Source organism: Heptranchias perlo, chromosome 1 (genome assembly GCF_035084215.1).
Source record: "Heptranchias perlo isolate sHepPer1 chromosome 1, sHepPer1.hap1, whole genome shotgun sequence".
Taxonomy (NCBI): Eukaryota; Metazoa; Chordata; class Chondrichthyes; order Hexanchiformes; family Hexanchidae; genus Heptranchias; species Heptranchias perlo.
In genome coordinates, this window is record NC_090325.1 from 124,438,360 (window position 1) to 124,459,325 (window position 20,966).

The 20,966-nt window shown below is 40.5% G+C and overlaps 1 protein-coding gene across 1 annotated transcript in view; it reads right to left on the reverse strand.

Annotated features, from left to right (window-relative positions):
* Nucleotides 1–1,149: 1,149 nt before the first annotated feature.
* mettl14 (methyltransferase 14, N6-adenosine-methyltransferase non-catalytic subunit) overlaps nt 1,150–20,966 on the reverse strand; it is a 68,494-nt gene continuing 48,677 nt past the window's right edge. The window contains exons 6-11 of the mRNA XM_067990924.1: nt 20,259–20,349; nt 13,773–13,914; nt 10,914–11,006; nt 9,910–10,026; nt 6,620–6,830; nt 1,150–3,203 (exon numbers count right to left, since the gene is read on the reverse strand). Coding sequence (XP_067847025.1) covers nt 2,893–3,203; nt 6,620–6,830; nt 9,910–10,026; nt 10,914–11,006; nt 13,773–13,914; nt 20,259–20,349 — 965 coding nt within the window. The 3' untranslated portion in view covers nt 1,150–2,892. The remainder of the gene's footprint in view (nt 3,204–6,619; nt 6,831–9,909; nt 10,027–10,913; nt 11,007–13,772; nt 13,915–20,258; nt 20,350–20,966) is intronic.

The window sequence follows — 20,966 nt, forward strand, 5'->3', positions numbered from 1 at the left end:
TAAATGTGAGGTTATCCACTTTGGTTGTAAAAACAGAAAGGCAGATTATCTGAATGGTGATAGATTGGGAAAAGGGGAAGTGCAACGAGACCTGGGTGTCTTTGTACACCAGTCGCTGAAAGCGAGCATTCAGGTGCAGCAAGCAGTTAGGAAGGCGAATGGTATGTTGGCCTTCATTGTAAGAGAATTTGAGTACAGGAGCAGGGATGTCTTACTGCAGTTGTACAGGGCCTTGGTGAGACCACATCTGGAGTACTGTGTGCAGTTTTGGTCTCCTTATCTAAGGAAGGATGTCCTTGCCATTGAGGGAGTGCAACGAAGGTTTGCCAAACTGATTCCTGGGATGGCAGGACTGACGCATGAGGAGAGATTGGGTCGACTAGGCCTATATTCACTAGAGTTTAGATGAGAGGTGATCTTATCGAAACATATCAAATTCTAACAGGACTAGACAGACTAGATGCAGGGAGGATGTTCCCGATGGCTGGGGAGTCCAGAACCAGGGGTCACAGTCTCAGGATACGGGGTATTCCATTTAGAACCGAGATGAGGAGAAATTTCTTCACTCAACCTGTGGAATTCTCCACCACAGAAGGAAGTGGAGGCCAAGTCATTAGATGCATTCAAGGAGATAGATATATTTCTTAATGCTAAAGGGATCAAAGGATATGGGGAAAAAACAGGAACAGGGTACTGAGTCAGACGATCAGCCATGATCATTTCGAATGGCGGAGCAGGCCCAAAGGGATGAATGGCCTACTCTTGCTCCTATTTTCTATGTTTCTACATGCCCAAAAGGAGCTGAGTGGGAGAGGGCAAAATTCTTAAAAGGACAATGTGCTTGGGTGAGTTTTCTGCTCAAATGGCAGATTTTCCTATTTGCTTGTGAATATTTATGAATAAAAGAATTAGTATTTAGACAATTTCTGAACATGCTAACAATAACTGGTTAGAAATATTTTTTGAATGGGCAGTTCAGACTGAGATCAGCCATGGTCTTATTGAGTGGCGGAGCAGGCCCGAGGGCATTATGGCCTACTCCTGCTCCTATTACTTATGAGGTGACTATTGTATTCAATTTCTATGAACTTTATGGTTACTGGACCAAAGCCAGTGAGCTCCGTGTGCAAATATAATTAGATTTCATTTTTTGAAAAAAATTAATTTATTCAGTCTTTTAAAAACATGCACTAAATAAGTATTTGCCACCTGTAACATCACTGAACAAAATCTGTTAAGTACCTGAACACATTAAAAAAATAATCTGCAATATATCCGGTACATCAGTGCAGTAAAACACAATTTTATCTGGTTAGATTATATGGAGTTACAGTTCATCACAAACTACATATTTAAAGCATGCATTTAAAGCTGTAATACTCCATAGATTCACCCCAGTACTTGTAAAGAATTTAAATACAATATTTAATTTACCAAAATTCACCTGTGGTGTACTTTTAAAGCAGCAATTTAAATGACAAAGTTAATAATTCCACAATACACAAAGCACCCTTGGAAACAAAGCACATCAAAATTCATATTAATCAGTTTTTTCTTAAGTAAAGGGGGCCTGAGGTTGCCTATACAGACTGATCCTTCAGCTTTGCATGCTGATGGGATAAAATGGGGCAACCCATTCAGGCTTAGTGACATCTCTTCACAACTGCTTTACGATGTCACATGGGTTTGACCATCATAGCAGTTTTAACCTGGTGTAGTTGCTGAAAATCTTCAGTCTCAATTTAGTTATAAAAATACAAAAAGAATTGTTCTTTTTTAAAAAAAATAGCTCAACTGATACTAAAAGACATCAACATAACAGATATGTACATGTTTCTGCTGCCGACAGTGTGAATGACTTAAGACGTAAAGTTAATTTAATTTGATAGCTTTTGAAGCCATTTGCTCAGTAATTTATATGGTCCTATGGCTTCTTGCTACTAGTTTATAGGGATTCCTCTTCCAGTAATTTTTTTTGTCATCCGCTCTACACTGATCAGTTGTGTCCTACAATTTGTCAATACCAGATGTACACTTGTTCTGCAATTTCTTGCTAAATGCTGTACATGGATCACTTTCAATGAAGGATATTACCCTGAAACTGACAGAAAATTGTAGGGGGGAGATCAGCTAGTGAAAAGAAAAGGATCAGAGTTTTTGTAAAAAACTGCAGGATTATAGCAATCCTCTAAAACAAACAGAACATTCTGCTTTAGTTTTTTTCTTTCAAGGGCTGTGTGAAATGAATTCAGGCATTCTTAATTTAATTCCTGGTGGATGCAAGTCTGCTTACAAGCTGATGCTCTGAAAGTGGCAGCATTATTATGCATGCACAGATATTTTAGTATCTGCACTGTGCAGGGGGGCATTCAAATGTTAGTGAGGGTTAGAACATGAGGTGTGTGCAGCTGGTATAACCTGATCACAGTGGGTCTTGGAGAAGCTGCTTTTTATTCAGCACCCCTTTACTGGTATCCCAGTAAAAGTCATCAAAAATACAAATATTTTCAAAAACAACTAAGTCAAAACACTGTATTTAAATTCTTAACTTTAAACACTACAAGACTGAATTGAGATATTGCAGCTTTAAAAGACTTTGCAATGAGTTTTAAATTGGAAAACAACTTGAATACACAGTATATCAGATTTAAAGGCAACCACAGTGTACTTCGATCATTACTAAATGTTTTTCATGACGAGAGTGCACAACCATTGCCTGTGTACACATTGCCTGTGTACGTTTTGTTCTTATGGATGTATTACTCCACGGTTAAATAGTATGTATCAAAAAGAGTAGAAAAGTAGAGCAGTAATTAATTCAGACTGTTATTCTGAAATCCTGCTCCCATTGCCATTTCGAATGAACCTTTAGGCTTCCACAGACAACTGTCATCACCGAGAAGCAAATCCTCCTCTATGGGCACCTCCTCGACCTCTGAATCCTCCTCTTTCTCCTCTGAAGTTTCCTCTGTTTCTTTCTCTTCCCCTCTCCCCACGTCCAGCTGAAGGCCCACCTCTTCCTCCACCTCTAGATGCCCCACCTCCTCGATCAGATTTAGATTTTGGAGGTGGTGACTTGGGACGAAGTCTCTCAATCTCCTCTGTACAACCAGTCAGGTGTACATTTGTACCAGTAAAGTATGAGCTGTAAGCTTCAGCATTAAAGTTACTGTTTGTAAGACTAGGGCCCACGGTGAGCCATCCTATTGGGAGGAAAAAGGAACAATTAGAAAAAAATGAAACAAATGCAAATCTATTTCAAAATCAAAATTAAAGTTCAAGACAATAGTAAATATCAAAGTCAAAAAAAACATTTTTAAAAACTAGGAAATCCAGGAAAGTAAGAAAATCCAGTTAATTGACCTTTAAAAGATACAGCTATAACTAATGGATGGACTTTAATCTGATTTAGGCATGTATTCTGCATCAGAATGTTATTGATTATCAGCCACTCCCCTCCAGTAAATGGTTTATAATAGTGAGCATCTCAAAACAAGCTCTTTATCCAAGAGCACTATAAACAGATCAGACCAATTGGTTTTATTGTCTGTAAAACACCTACACAGAAAATGGATGTACAATACTCAAAAAAGGTCTGGATGACATCACCATGAGTGACACTCGGTCTATAAACATCAGTCAAGTCTCAGGAGTGCGTCACTGAGTCTTGAACAAAGTCTCAGCAATTCCCCCCAACTCAAGTCTTTTCCGCCACCCACATCTCAAATTTTCCTACCAGAGTTGCATCCTTTATTATTACTGACAATTTTTTCATTCTACTATTTAATGGCTACAATATTTTGCTGTACAACTTCATACATTTACCAGGAATGTAATTTTTTTAAAGAAAAGAAATAAACTAAACCAGTGCGATATCAGCAGCTGATTGGAAGAAAGCAATTCACTGAAAAATATCATTTCACTTTATAATAATCAGGCTGTGCATTTTAAAATTCTGAAACTAGAAGCATAGATCAACTTAGTAAATACTTGTAATGAATTGTAGTTATTAATTTCATATTTCTAGAAACGACATTAGCAATTAAGTTAGAAAGACAACTGCAGAATGCATTAACTGGGGTCAAGTTCACTTATTTCCCATTAAATGATGAATTGTGGAAGTGTGATTTAAGAGAAACTTTGATTAAAAACATGTCCCAGTTGAGGGAAAATAGATCCCATTTCAATAGGACAAATGACAGTAAATTTTATTAATTGAAAAGCTGGTCGGATGTAAACAAGTTTAAAAATCAAAATTACTCAGGACTTGATTTCATTTTAGTTTCTGTGTTCCGAGAAATCGGTGCCCTAAACAGTCAATGCTTGACTACAAATTTTACCACAATAAATCTGGAAGAGAATTTAACTTACTTCATCAATTATACAATTGTTTACAGGCTTCAATGAGTACCAAGTCTTGTAATTGTTTATTGAAGTAGTTTATGAACTCCCTTAAACTCTTGCAATGTTTGAGGTCAATGAGAAATTTCATTATAATTTATTAACAAATGTTTTACGACCCTCAATTATGGCAATATATCAACCTCCAATATTTGTTCAAATAAAGCTAAAATTTATGTGTATTTATCATGTTACGGGCTATAAAACCCCAGGGCAACAGTTTGTTCTTTGTATAGCAACAGCCTTTAACATCAACGAATAATCAGCACCAGCACAATGGTAATTAATAGCATCTCTCTACACTGAATATCTCTGGTATATTGGAATTATTAACAGCTGGTGCAGCAACTTTATATTCAAAACAGTAGTTTTTTGTTTGCAAATACATTAACATCTGACTGGCAATGAATGGTTTTGAATCATTTTTAATTTGGCATTATCTACAGTAATGTGCGGTCAGCCTTTGAATTCATAGGTTTGATTTTGTTTTACACAAATCTAGTTCCTGCAACCTTATTACCACAATTTTGGTTACTTCATAGGAACAGAACTATTAACTAGTTATAATTTGGAACTGTAAAGAATTTTGCATCTTTCAAAGTGTAAGCTATTAACTAGAATACAAGAATGGTCATTAGGCCTAAAAATCCCTTTTTAACTGATCAACTCCACCTTCTCACTATATCCCTCAATCTTTCCTCTAATAATCACATCTAATCATCTCTTGACCCCATGTAACAGCCTGCTTCAAAGGCAACTTTGTTCTACAAATCTATTACCTATTGGCTAAAAAAAAGTTATGCCTGATTTCTTACCCCTAGCTCCCTAATTCTTAAGTCATGTCTTTTGAATTTTGTCAAATCCTTCATAATCTTGAATTAGCTCACCTTGAATCATCATTTCCACACAAAACAAAGGCAACTTCCTTAGCTTATCCTCTAAACTTAAATTCTTTATACCTAGACTCGTCATTGCTTACTTCTGTACCTTTGTGTATATATTGGTTTCCCAGTATAAAATGTGCTTAATCAAAGGACACTACATTGGAATACTACCCTGTTTATACTCCTTTGTTATTTGTGTATTCCAATGTGCAGGACAGAAGGAAACTTGCCGCACCACCAAGTCTGGCCTACACATGACTACACACTACATGGTTGACTCAATGTCCTCAACTAATCTATGTGCTCTTGGGCTGCATTTAGTGTCCAGTCCTGTCACTTTTTTAGAACTAGGAATGGGCACTAAATGCAGCCCAAGAACAAATTAGATAAAAGCACTTGCACTTCAAGCAGTGTTGCTGCACAACAGTGAGAAAACAGGCACATTTTACCCCAATCTTTTGCCCAAATGCAAGACCACCACTGCTGCCCCAGCTGAGATCAACCACACAGAACACATCAGGGACTGAACCTGGAACCACTGGTTCGGCCACAACTGGAGTACTGTGTCCAATTCTGGGCACCGCACTTTAGGAAGGATGTGAAGGCCTAAGAGAGGCTGCAGAAGAGATTTACTAGAATGATTCTAGGGATGAGGGACTTCAGTTAGGCAGATAGTCTGGAGAAGCTGGGCATGTTCTCCTTAGAGCAGAGAAGGTTGAGAGGAGATTTGATGGAGGTATTCAAAATCATGAAGGGTCTAGACAGAGCAGAAAGAGAGAAACTGTTCCCATTGGCAGAAGGGTCAAGAACCAGAGGACATAGATTTAAGGTGATTGGCAAAAAAAAAGGCAACATGAGGAAAAACTATTTTTTTACACAGCGAGTGGTTATGATCTGGAATGCACTGCCTGAGGGGGTGGTAGAGGCAGATTCATTTGTGGCTTTCAAAAGAGAACTGGATAAATACTTGAAGGGAAAAAATTTGCAGGGCTATGGGGATAGGGCAGGGGAGTGGGACTAGCTGGATTGCTCTTGCAGAGCGCCAGCACAGACTCGATGGGCCAAATGCCTCCTTCCATGCTGTAGCCATTCTATGATTCTCTCTGGTCTGTTTGACTCAGTAGCGTTTCACATTGAGTTTATCCACTAAGCCATCATAAGTGCCCATAAAATATCTATATATGTTGCAGTTTTATTTTTTCCACTAAATATCTTAGACTATGTAAAGGAGCAGCACGCATTTATTACTTCAAAGGAAGGTTTACAATATTTTTTAAAATTTAAAGTGACAAATAAAATATTGCCCTTTAAAGAGATTAAAAAAGGTCACCTACCAGGTCTTATTGTGCTTTCCCTTCCAAAGAGGTGCAACCTTCTCCGTCCCAGACAGAAATGTTCAATAATATGAAATATTTCCACTGGTTTTTCAAGGTTCCCAATTTCTGGCTCTTCTGTAATAATAAGATCAATGTCGACATTTGCATGGATAAAATCACCGTCTGTACTTCTACGTACTGTCCCTTTGATACCCATTAGGCAGTGTTCCTAGAAAATTAAATTCAGAATACTTTAGAAATTAGGGTATGGATACGTTGTCCTTACATTAAAACAATGCTGTAACTGGATCTTAGGCGCGTTTCATTTTTGTTGTCAAAGTGGTTGTTTGTCTATCATTTTATCAAATAAAACATTTCATAATATGTCTGTTTCATACACCGAAGCTTTTTAAAAGGACCAACTTTTATGGTTACTTTGTGAATGTTTGATCTTCATTTATTTTTCCTCTCCAAGTTTTCATGCAACATTAACAGGGAGGTTTTATTTTAAAACCCAACTTTTATGTATTCATCTCTTTGGAAGCATTTCTCCTCCCACCTATCAAAAATTTTGTTTTACATTTAATTTCTCCTTTTTAAGGAATAGGAAGTCAATTCCACCAACGCACCTAGTTCCACTTCCCTCCATCTGACCTCTGAGCCAAAAGTACCTACAGGTATAAAACACAGATCCTGGGTATGGTGCCCAGGGATCTGTACTGGGGCCTCAGCTTTTTACCATATATATCAATGACTTGGATGAAGGAATAAAGAGTTGTATATCTAAGTTTGCAGATAGCGCTAAATAAAAAGGCATGGTGAATTGTGTAAATGAGAGCAGAATGTTACAAAGGACATAGACAGACTAAGTGAATGGACAAAACTGTGGCAGATGAGAGTTCAATGTGGGGAACTGTAAGGTCAACCACTTTGGATCCAAGAAAGACAAATTGAATTTTTCTTAATGGTGAGAAATTAGGAACTGAGGAGAAAGAAAAGGATTCAGGTGACCAGGTACAAATCACTAAAAGCACAGGTGTAAAAAATAATCATAATGGATAATGGAATGTTGGCCTTTTTCTCAAGGGGCTGGAATACAAAGGGGAGGAAGTTATGTTTTAGTCGTACAGAGCCTTGGTCAGACCCTGTCTGGAGTACTGCATTCAGTTTTGGGGATCGTACCTCAGGAAATATATTTCAGCGTAGATTCACCAGAATGTTACCAGGGCTTAAAGGGTTAAAGGATAGGTTGCATAAAGTTAGCTTGCATTCACTTGAGTTTAGACGGTTGAGAGGTATCTAATTGAGTTGTTTAAATTAATAAAAGGATTCTATAATGTACATTTCCTCTGGTGGAACAAGGGGGCACAATCTTAAAATTAAAGCAGGCCTTCAGGAGTGAAATCAGGAAGCAATTTTTCACAAAGGGTAGTGGAAATCTGGAACTCACTCTCCCAAAAGTATGTGGATGCTGGGTCAATTGAAATTTTCATGACTGAGATAGACAGATTTTTTATTAGGCAAGGGTATTAAGGAATACGGATGAAAGGTGGGTAAATGAAGTTGAGGTACAGATCAGCCATGATTTAATTGAATGGTAGAATAGTTTCAAGGGGCTGAAAGGCCTACTCCTGTTCCTATGCCCTACTCTATTTGTAACTTTAAAAAATATATATTTTTTATTTGGCAGATTGTTGGTATTAAAAATGCAACATTAATAATTTTGCTACTACCAAAACCAAATTAAGGAATACTACTCCTTTGAAATATTAGACATCTTAGTAGTTATACAAGAAAAATGACAATAGAATTAAAGAAACAGCAAAGGGAGCTCTGACTTACAAAAAAAAGTGAAAATTTTGACCCTCCACGTCAGTATAATTAGAAATTGAATGCATCAACTTTATGAATTTGGTAATTCTTGAATATATAATATTGTAAGAATCACCCCTAAAAGGTTTTATCTTAAAATAATTTATAGCAATTAACAGTAAGTCATTCATAGAGAAAATAGGTATTTTTTTTTAGTAAAAATGACACTTTTGGCAAGCTTAAAGCTAAAACAGCACACTACTTTTCCATAGATTACAGATTCCAACCCAAAGTTGGTATAATTATACTTTACTGATACGTTATCAGAATTTAAAGAACTAATTATTAGTTTATCATGCATTAGTGATGTTACTATTCAAAAAAGGTCCTAATAGCAAGTTTCAGAACAACAAGAAACTGCTTTTTTCTTTAAAGTTAAAAGTTTTTGGTTTTATAAGAACGGTTATGGTGAAGAGATTGCTATGATACTTCACCAGGCAAAGAAGTGAACACTTCTAGGTTTAAAGTATGTTAGTCTTCAATTAGTTGCTCTTCAATCAGATCTTCAAAAATATCTTATTTATAAGTAAGAAATTGCTGGCATTAGAGGGATTAACCGCCATTTTTCCTGAAACAGAATAAATCTCTGCCCTGCTACATTCTTAGTCTGCATTTAGTCTAATGATCATCTTCACTCTCCCCCTCCTTGCTCCAACCCACATTTTGATGCTTGATTTTATCCATCATTGGGTTTCCTAACAGCATGCAACATTACTGCCAAAACCAACTGGCAGACAACTTTTTTATCTTAGGATTTTTCCCATGCCACTTGAGATGGTTGTTATAAAGGTGAGAAAAGTGGCACTTCCCTCCGTCCTAATGGGGAACCACTTATCCTCCACTGGCACCGCCCCAACTGAAACAAAAACCTTTCATGAAGGGAACTGTGGCTACGAGTCCACATCTCAAAACTTAGTGATAATAGCACTGATTCATATATATATATATATGGATAGCTAATAGTTAACTTTCAACTCTGAAATAAAACATTTTACTAGAGCACAGCTGGCAAACAAAATGCTGTTGAGTTATAGCAACAGGTAAGTGCAAAAGAAACAATTAAAAGCAAACTTTTACTGAACCTCTACCATCCTAAACTGTGAAGTCATTTTCATGGCCCTTTCCACTCTTCCTAATCTGCATTTCAATGTAGCACAATTGAATAACACCATTCAAAAAGCTATAAAAGAACTTAATAAAGCAAATCAGAGAAGCGAACACTGCATCTCCATATTATCTCACACCAAAGAATGTAGGAATTGGTGAGGAATTAATTGCCCATTCTGAGCTGCAATTCTCCATGTAATCCAATCTAACAATAGAAGAAAAAACAGGTGTTTTTCTTTTTGTGCGACTGCATGAATTCTGAGCAAACTCAATGAAACAGTTTGGGCTTGCTACAAAATGCTGCTCCCGAGGTCAGACAGGGCCCTTGCCTTTGTTCGCTGGAAGACTGCCTTTGGGTCCAGGGTTTTGGTTTTCCCAGGATTATTCTTATTGGTTTTGATCCAGCAAATATCTTCACAACGCCTGAACCCCCACTTGCGTAGGCACTAGAATAAAAACAAAACATGGATTATATGAGTACAAAAATATAAAATTTCTAATTTAGGGCTGATTAATTGGAAACTACATACTCAAGAGTGCATTCTACTTCTTTTGCTCAGGAAATTATGCCCGAAACAGTTGAGTCAAATTGTAGTCTTGAAATATTTATAGTCATTGCAGCATCCTAGTCACCACAAAGTTAGAATGCAATTATATTCATAGTACAACCAGCACATCAACTCTGTCGCTTTAAAACTATGAAAATAACAAACTATCTGGAAAAACTGTTGTAAAAATGTATGCTTGTGAGAATATTCAAAAGCTTTATTAAAACCAGAACAATGTTAGCAACTGATACGAACAGAAATCAGGATTTACAAACCTATACAGGAGTCCATAGGGGTGATAAATGATTACTGCTGAAATTAAAATGTAAAATTACAAAGTTTCTAATGGATGGTTAACTATTAATCCCTGAAGTACTAACAATAGATTTTACACCGACCATACTAGGATTCTTGTTTATTCAGGAGGACATGGTTCCACTAGTATCAATAAAGTTTACCACACAAGAACTGTTTTAGATGTAGGTTAAACTGATGCACAAAATACATATACAAGAGGAATTTTTTTTAAAAATTGAAAATAAAGAGCAGCTTTTACCAGATATTTCAGAAAAAATACTGTTGATCAAAATGTCAGACACAAAGAAAGAATAGCACAATAGATATTCAGGGTGAATTGTGTACGCAGCTTAAGACTCTCAACCTATTCCAGACATTGATGGCAAACAATTGGCCAGTAGTGCACCAGACAGAATTTATCATCTGAATAGACTATTTAGTAAATGAAGGCAATTTCTGGCCCAGATTGCTGCTGCATGATAACTTACCACTCTGCCAAGGTCGAGACCATCTCCAGAGCCACACCACAAAAAAACAAATGATCTTGGGGCTGCAATTTCTTCAATTTCCAGCTTCATGATCTACAGAAGAAAAACAGGTTTTCTTTCCTATTTAAAACCGCTACTCGCAATTATTTTCTTGGACACCATAAACTGTAACTATTTCTTTATCATTCTCAAGTACATACTCTTATCAAAAAAATTTCCTGGTACACACTTATGTTCAACTCAAAGTTTTGTGGGCTGTTATGTCTCCACCCCTTGTTCCCATCTGTGGCATGTTTTGCAATGGGGAATATGTTAAGTTTGGTTTGTGGCATAAGTCATTGATTACAGCAAATGAGGGCAAAGATACATAATATTGAAGTCTGAAGTGTTTATATCTACAATTGTGGGAGAGACATTGCGAGTCAGGTCTTTATTTCTGAGTCCAGGTTTTGCTTTCACAGTTATAACCCAAACATTTCAGTTCAAAACAGCACTATTTTTAATGGGGTCACTTCTAGCCACAAACCTTCTCAAATGCAAAGGATTACTACAGGGTAACAATGTGAAAACTGCATTGTGGATCTGTACAGGGGAGAACAAACTCTTGTCCTGCCTGTCGTAGCCAACAAAAATGTGGGAAGCATAGCCCACGTATGTTTATCACCAGCAGCACTTTGCACCAGAAGCGGAGAATGAAGTAATCTCAACAGGCTCTTCATGCCTCTGGAGGCATATATGCTGCCTCATTTAAATTACAGTTCCATCTGCAAAGACAGTGCTGCAAGATAAACATGATATTAGACCACCCTGACACTTCTAATTGTTGTTGCCATTCATGTAGATAAACCAGAACTGAAAAGCCAAAAAATGACCAATTTAGAATTTGATACACAGCCTCCCGATCAAACTGCCAGTCGGAACAACTTCGACTCAGAAGAAGTGCAAAACAATACCTGCATCTTTGTCCCCGAGGACTTTAAAAGTCCAGCACCAAGCAGTACCAGAGAATCCTCGGACATACTGATACTGAAGCTTTAGTGCACGAAGAGAAAAATGCCAGGTTGCAGAAGAGTCCACCACTTTTTAGTTTAGTCGTGCAAGACAATACAGAGCCCACCTCAACTGGTGCTCTTGGAACAGATTGGTTCCTCAATCTACTGTGATTCTCCTGGCAAATTTTCCCTGATCTGGAGTGCCTTTGCTTCTTTTCAGGTTTGGCCTGCAGACCCAATCCCCATGATTGACTCCTGTGAGTAGAAATGCAGCCAGTGAAGCCATCTTGTCTTCAAGGAAAAAGTCTGTCAGAATATGCAAAATCTGAAGTCCAGTGCACGTACTGTAGCACTTTTACTTTGAGCAAAACAACGGATGACCTAGTGAACTTATATTATAAAAGTGATGACAAATCGAATCAAGATGAGGATAATGTATGACCTTTAAGTTAGAATCTGCTGATTTTGAAAGTGTTTTTAAAAAAAATAACTTTCCCTCTTAGTGAGAAAAAGAGGAAGCACTTTTTCTAATTAAGGGAGAAAGAACTAGAAATTGAGTAGAGCTATCGTGCACAGTGGGTGAGTGGAAATTCACAATTCTCCCATGACCCAGGAATACAAAAGTCCTGAAGCAAGCAGTTGTGCGCTAATTTTTCATGGTTGGCTGTAAGATTTATCCTGAAGCTATGTGAAGCATAAACAAATTGACTAGTTGTTGTTTACAAAACTGCTGTCTGTCATAATCATACTTCATAGAAAAAGATAACCAATATATTGTACAGATATTTTTTCCACACAGTGCACTATTTTTCTGTGGACAGCATTGTCCTGGTTCACCAAATATGCTATAAAAATCTTCAAATTGTTTTTTTCTTTAGATTTAAAAGTTATGCAAATTGAATTGCGTCTAAAACAAACAGAAATATTACTACAATGTGAATGAACTAATTTAAATGTTAAATTAAGGATTTTTGTAAGAAAGATAATGCGAATCTTGTCCCTAGATGAAATTTCTGTCTTCACTAGCATATCAGGGTGAAATTTCTGTCTTCACTAATTTTGGGGGCAACTGTAGTCACAAACTTAAAAGGTGAAATCTCTTATTCAAAGCTACTTTTTTTCGTTAAAAGTAGCAGAGACAGCATTTCACCTAATGAAGATTTGATTTTTGCACCTGTGCAACATTAATGAGATTTATGCTGTTTTTACACTGCTCCTTTGATGTTAGCATCAAAAATGGAGTTAAAAGAGTCAGTGGCATGGGCAGGTACCAGAGAAAGAGGTGGTCTTGTGTCATTCTGTTTTGTACCTGCACCGTCATAACAAATTCTTAATCTTTTTTCCCCAATTGTTTTTTAAAATGCTACCAGAACAGCAAGCTGCCTTTAGCGCACCAGTAGGTGCAGTATACCGCAGTGTTAAGAGTACATGCTGCCACATCTGTGCTTTCTTTTGCTAATACTGGAAATTAGACCACTTCCTGTTTAGTGCTTCTTTTGGACTACTTGTGTAAAGAGCTTTGATCTTAGTCAATTACAGTTTCTCCCGCCCATCTGATTTTGTTTTGCTTTACTGCTGTTCATGTAAATCACTTCTGAGTAATGTTTACCTTTTAAATAACATAATGGTGATACTTGGCAAACATACAAATTAATATTTAGTGATGAGCAAATCCTTACCTGTATCTTAATATTCTGAAATGATTTTATCTACAATTGATTAATTGCAATTTAATAGCTGAGATTACAAAACTTTCCCCACCATAGTCATTTAAAAAAAAAATGAGGGACTGTACAGAGCAACGTTTGAAGAATGTTCATCGCAACAAAAAAAAATGAAGTATTATAAGCAAATCTACACAACTCACATCATCCCATGTCCAGCACTTCTCAATGGCTGTTACTCCGGTTTCTCTGTAGTATTCTTCCAAAGGTGGCTCCACCAAAATAACATCAAACTTGCACTTCAGGTCTCTAATATCAAATGTCTCTAGATCAGCTTGTAAATACCTGTTTACAAACAAAAGTGTAAAGTAAATTTTATGAATATGTGCTCTTGGTGCAGAGTTTTGCCTGGTGGGGGCACATAATCAGGAATGTGGGTGCTGAGGTCATTGGAACTACAAGATTTTCTATGCAGACATGTGCTGTCCGGTCTCCATGCCAGGAACACAACTGTAAAATCTACTTTCTAGCCTCAGAGTTTCAGACAGATTATAAATGAAAGGGCAAGGGAGGGATGATAAAACTATACCTATTGCAGTGCACAGTTAAAATAAAAAATTCACCTATTAAACAAAGGATATTATATGTAAAATCAATTTGCTGCCCAAGTAAGCATCAGCCTTGGCTTAGTGGCAGCACTCTGCCCTCAGAATCAGAAGGTAGTGCATTAAAGCAGCACTCTCTGACTTAAGCAAATAGGCTGACACTTCTGTGTAGTACTGAGGCAGTACTGTATGTCAGAACTGTCATCTTTTAGATGTGATGTGGAGATGCCGGTGATGGACTGGGGTTGACAATTGTAAACAATTTTACAACATCAAGTTATGGTCCAACAAATTTATTTTAAATTCCACAAGTGACACCTTTCTGTCTGCTCACTGAGATTGCCTTGGCAACGGGCAGTAATCACCAGGCATTGTTCTGTGATTTTCAAATGCGAAGGATTCGAAAATTTCATTTCCACACCATTCACCTGAGGAAGGAGGAAGCCTCCGAAAGCTTGTGGAATTTAAAATAAATTTGTTGGACTATAACTTGGTGTTGAAAAATCTTTTAGATGAGCTGTTAAACTCAGGCTCTGTCTGCCTGCTCAGGTAGATCTAAAAGATCCCACGGTGCTATTCCAGGAAGATAACGGGAGTTTTCTCAGAGTTCCTGTCAATATTTATCTTTCAACCAAAAACAGATCAACTGTTCATTCATCTCAATGCTGTTGATGGAATCTTGCTGTACACAAATAGGTTGTCACATAGAGTAGAATCATAGAATGGTTACAGCACAGAAGGAGGTCATTCGACCCATGACGGCTCTTAGTGCGAGCAATCCAGTTAGTCCCATTCCCCTGATCTCTCCCTTCAGCCATGCAAATTTTTTTCCTTCAACTTCAACAAGTGGTTAGGATCTGGAATGCACTGCCCAAGGGGGTGATGGAGGCAGATTCAATCATGGCCTTCAAAGGGGAACTGGATAAGTACTTAAAAGGAAAAAATTAGCAGGGCTACGGGGAAAGGGCGGGGGAGTGGGACTAGCCGGCTCGGAATCGATGGGCCGAATGGCCTCCTTCTGTGCTGTAACCTGTCTATGATTCTATTTATCCAATTCCTTTTTGAAAGCCATGACTGAATCTGCTTCCACCCTCTTTCAGGCAGCACATTCCGCATCATAACTACGCGCTGCGTAAAGAAGATTTTCCTCACGTTGCCTTTGATTCTTTTGCAAACCACCTTAAATCTGTGTCCTCTGCTTCTCGACCCTTCCGCCAACTGGAACTGTTTCTCGTTATTTACATTATCTAAACCCTTCATGATTTGATTTTGAACACTTCTATCAAATCTCCTCTAAATCTTCTCTGCTCTAAGGAGAACAACCCCAGCTTCTCCAGTCTATCCACATAACTGAAGTCCCTGGAACCATTCTAGTAAATCTTTTCTGCACCCTCTCTAAGGCCTTCACATCCTTCCTAAAGTACGGTACCCAGAATTGGACACAATACTCCAGCTGTGCCTGATTCAGTGTTTTATAAAGGTTCAACATTACTTCCTTGCTTTTGTACTCTATGGGCCCCGATACTAGAAGGGAGGCGGGTTGGCAGCGGGGGTGGGGGGTTCAAATGGGCACGTGGGTAACGCGCCCAGTGAAATCAGGGTGCTCCACACATGATCGCAGCCTAATTGAATGTACTTACGCGTGCTTCCGGGTTTCCCGTTCCAGACCTGCGCAGCGGGCGCTCTGCACAACCGCATCACAGGCTGTCAGCAGGAGCAGCCCTATTTAAAGGGGCAGTCCTCCAATGCTCCTCCTGCAGCAAAGAACCAAAATAATAGAATAGAGCAGGCCAGATGCAAGGCTGCTCCAAGGTTTTCTGACTCATCACTCCAGGTGCTGCTCGATGGGGTGAGGAGTAGGAGGGAAACGTTTTTCCCATCTGATGGGAGGAAGTGGCCTTCCTCTGCCATCAAGAAGGCCTGGGTTGAGGTGGCAGAGGAGGTCAGCAGCAGCAGCGATGTCGGCCGAACCTGGGTCCAGTGCAGGAAGCACTTTAATGACTTAACCAGGTCAGCCAAAGTGAGCATACTTACGCATTCTTCCACACTCCGTCTTCCACATCACCTCCACCACCACACAACTCCTTCTGCACTGCCACCACAACGCTCTCACATCACTCCTCACATCCACTCAACCATCATCCTCACACCTTGCCTGCACTTACTCACCGCCCCAGTTCCCATTCGAACACTACCACGCAACCCAATCCTCATACAATCTCATGGCTATGTCTCAAACGCACCCTCCCATGCATCTCCCTCACGGTCACCCCCACCCACACCAATGCACACAGCGGGTCACTATGCAACCATCACTCAATCACGCCTCTCTGTGTTTTGCCTCGATAGGAGAAGAGATGCCAAAATGCACGGGAGAGGGCAAGGACCGGAGGGGGCCCGCCATACCAGTTGGTCCTAACGGACGCGGAGCAGCAGGCAATGGAAATAAGCCGCACGCTGGAGTGCCTGTCTGTGGCGCTCGCCGAGACTGGGAGCGCACAAACGGCTGGTGACAGAAATCTAACACTCAGCACTCATGATAGCGAATGATCTTAACATCACTTGGCATCTGCAGCACCTCAACATCTGTCCACATGCTTAATATTGCTTTCTGTTCTCTTGCAGGGTCACCTGCCGGCCTCTGAAGGGGCATCATCACATCTGAGCCAGCCATCCGCCAGCGCAGATACACACACCTCGGTGGGTCCCTGTCCTCAGTTAGTTGGGCTTGCACATGGTGAGTCACTACGCACGTGAGCAAGAGCAGACCCCGGTGGCAGGGGCAGCCGTGGAGAGTCCGCGTCGGTGGGAGCACTCTTCTCCAGGCTCTGTTCAGCTGGACCCAGATACTGAACCTTGGGGGTCAGCCATGAAAAGGAGAGTCAATGAGGGCCAGCAACACATTGCCGAGGTACTGGAACAGTTGCCACGCGCACTCTCCACAATCGCGCAGAGGATGGAGGAGTTCAACTCCTGCACAAGTGGAATACTGTCACAAGGACATGAAGGCATCTCTGAGATAGTGTCGCGGGTAGGTGCAGGAATGTCTCCGATGGAGCAAAGGCTAGCCTCCATCGAGCTTCAAGCACGGCTCAATAACAAGTCAATTCAGGCGCTGGCAACATTCTACCGCCTTAAACCGGGTGACAGATACCTTGCAACTGGCCTTCCAAGGCTTCACACAAGTCCTCCAAACGGTTGTCCAGCAGGGTGGAAGGAGTGACGTGAGCCTGACCCAGGAGAGGGGTGATGGTGAAAGGGGACATGGCAGTGGGGACGCCACTTAAAGCGCTCCCACGTCTTACCCGTTGCCCCCCTCTCAATCAGTACCCGCAATGCTGCCTCCTCTCCAGGTGGCCGAGTCTGTATCTGCACAGGTGCAGGTGGAGTAGTCTTTGGAGCGGCCCTTACGGGCACCGAAACCCAGAAGGCGTCCGCGCAAAGCATCTCATCGGTCAGGGCATGGACAAGAGCAACCTGCCACTACCTCTGCTGAAGCCACAGGGATAGCACCACATAGGGGTTCCCGTAAACGTACGGCTAAGGTTTTGTGGGCACAAAGGGGATGCACAAAGGTGTAAGACAGAATATCATGTTTTTCATTTAGTTTTTTTTGTTTTGCCAAGCACATTAAAATTTGTTATCACCACTACTGCCACGTCTTTGCAAATCTTGTCTGGTTTGTGCAATAATTCCCTTTCCTGAGGATCACTATGAAGACCTACACCTGATGCCACCCATTGTATTACTTCAGAGTGGGTGTAGGTGTATTTGCAGGGCTCTTTAGTGCAGACGACTGAGAGATGCCGGCGATATCCCCGATGGCACCCTGGAAGGATGCGGAGAAATTGTTGAGGACAGTGGTGACTTTGACAGCGACAGGTAAGAAAATGGTGCTCGGGCCAGCTGGGAGCAGCTCGGCATCAAGGAGGCTGTAGATGTCCACGACTACATGTCGAGTGACTCTGAGCCTCCGTGTGCGCTGCTCCTCAGAGGTCCAGGAAGCTGAGCCTCGGTCTGTAGACCCTGTGGCGAGGGTAATGCCCCCTGCGACACATCTCTCTCTGCGGTTGCCCTCTCTCCCGCTGTGCAGGTGGATGTGTCACAGCACCGTGTTGTGGAGCTCCATGTGTCAGAGGTGGCCGGCGAGGCTGGTGATGCTGTTCGTCCTCCGACGAGGTCATGACTGCAGCTATGGCGGCCCCCATCTGCAAGATGTACGTTTGAGGGGATCCGCAAGGTAGGTAAATGTGTCTGCACACCGGAGTTGAGGTTCCAATTTTGTGAATTTTTGTGTTAGGAAGAGGGTGGTGCAGGCCAAACTTTGTCCAAAGTGACAGAGCGGCCTTCTGCAACGAGTGAGGGTCTCCCCGCCTACCTGTCAAATGGACCTTTGCAGCTCCCACAGGCTGGTGGCTGCAACACGTCTGTTTCAACTGGGAGTGTTTCCCCCAGTACGGGAAACACGATCAGTTGATATGAAAATCCCACCCCTCCTGAAATATCCTCCCAATCAGGTCTGCAATTCATTGGTTTAAGTGGGATCCCGCCGACTTTAATTGCCAGTGGGAGTCCCGCACGTGGGGGCTGCGCGCGCATCTAAGCACGTCATTGGGGAACCTGGAAGTGGGCGGGTTGGAGCCGGGTTCTGGACCGGCCCCGGGAATCCCGAATTTTAGCAGCCCCCCCCGCCATGAACTCACCCGCTCGGACATCCGAAAATCGACCCCTATGTCTCTATTTATAAAGCCCAGGGTCCCGTATGCTTATTTTAAACCGCTTTCTCAACTTGTCCTGCCACCTTCAAAGATTTGTGCACATATACACCCAGGTCTCTGTTCCTGTACCCCCTTTAGAATTGTACCATTTAGTTTATATTGCCGCCACTCATTCTTCCTGCCAAAGTGTATCACTTCGCACTTCTCTGCGTTAGATTTCATCTGCCATATGTCCGCCCATTCCACCAGCCTGTCCATGTCCTCTTGGAGTCTATTACTATCCTCTTCACTGTTTACTACACTTCCAAGTTTTGTCTCATCTGCAAATTTTGAAATTGTGCTCTGTACAGCCAAGTCCAAGTCACTAATATATATCAAGAAAAGTAGTGGTCCTAGACCAACTCCTGGGGAATACAACTGTATACCTTCCTCCAGTCCAAAAGACAACCGTTCACCACTACTCTGTTTCATTTGGCCAATTTCCTATCCATGCTGCCACTGCTCCTTTTATTCTATGGGCTTCAATTCTGCTGACAAGCCTATTATGTGGCACTTTATCAAACGCCTTTTGAAAGTCCACATACACCACGTCAATCACATTGCCCTCATCTACCCTCTGTTACGTCAACAAAAAACTCAATCAAGTTAGTTAAACATGATTTGCCTTTAACAAATCCATGCTGGCTTTCCTTTATTAATCCACACTTGTCCAAGTGACTATTAATTTTGTCCCGGATCATCGTTTCTAAAAGCTTCCCCACCACCTGGGTTAAACTGACTGGCCTGTAATTGCTGGGTTTATCCTTACACCCTTTTTTGAACAAGGGTGTAACATGTGCAATTCTCCAGTCCTCTGGCACCAGCCCCATATCTAAGAATATGTCTACATAGCACAGTGACCACATTTAAAAAGAATTCATTGGTTGCAAAACGCTTTGTGACATCCTGAGGCTATCAAAGGTGCTATATAAATGCAAGGTTTTTTTTCTTCTTTAACAACTTGCAAACCACAGTAAAAATAGAGTTGAACAGTAGCCTGGAGGAAGAAAGTACTTCACATCTAAGCTGTGCCCACACCCCCAAAATATTTTAGTTTTTCTTTTTATGCTTGGATTTTAAAAAAATCACAGGGATGTCCCATCATACAACATATTTGAATTGGGAGGACATAAAAAAAGGGAATGGGTACGATGGAAAAATAATATTTCCATTTCAAAAAATGACTCCACAGTAATGTTCTTATTTAAGTCTGAAGTGGTAAGACTTAGCTTAGCTACTTCATATTTAAGAGTTTTTTTTTCAACTGCTCAATCTGCATTTTGCGTGAAATCAGTGTTATTCAAGATTTATACAAGGAAACACTCACATGGGGGGGGTGTTAGTTTGTGAAATTAGGTCGTCCTTCAGCCTGATCAGCTCACGGAGTTTAGGGTACTCTTCAAATCTGTCTGCCAGGCCTGTTTAAAAAAAAACAAAGTTTAGAAAGTGGATTTTGATGGCACAAATTTCAGTTTAATGAATTGAAGTTATTGATGTTCTAAAAATCTACATTAGTGCACATCCCAAAATTATTAATTTTTTAAATATACAGCTCATTTCACAAAAGAATGAAAGGTTGGCAGGTTGAAATGTGCATCTCCAGTTGATTCCACGCAAATTAAGTCCCGATGAACTGAATGGCCCACTCCTGTTCCTAACAGAGTTCATGCATCATGGGGATCAAGTGTTATCTTCCATAGGGGTGATTCTATAATCTAATGCTCCCAACAGGTAGCACCATTCACAGGGATCGCATCTTGGGAAATTGAAGTGTTCAGCTCAGGAAGTTCTGTCCATATGGATGGAAGATCTCAGGCTGAGCATCTGCGATGGACTCGCTGCAAGTGCTGCTATCTGCTCAGAACACTGAATTGCAGATAATCACCCCTTCTATCCTCTTAGATCATGCTACCCCCTGCACCACATCATCAATTCCTATAATTCCAGATTTACTGACTAGGTAAAAATAGCATTCTCTTGTTGGAAAACCCATTTCATCACCAGCTGGGAATCTCCAACAATCTATATAGTCCTT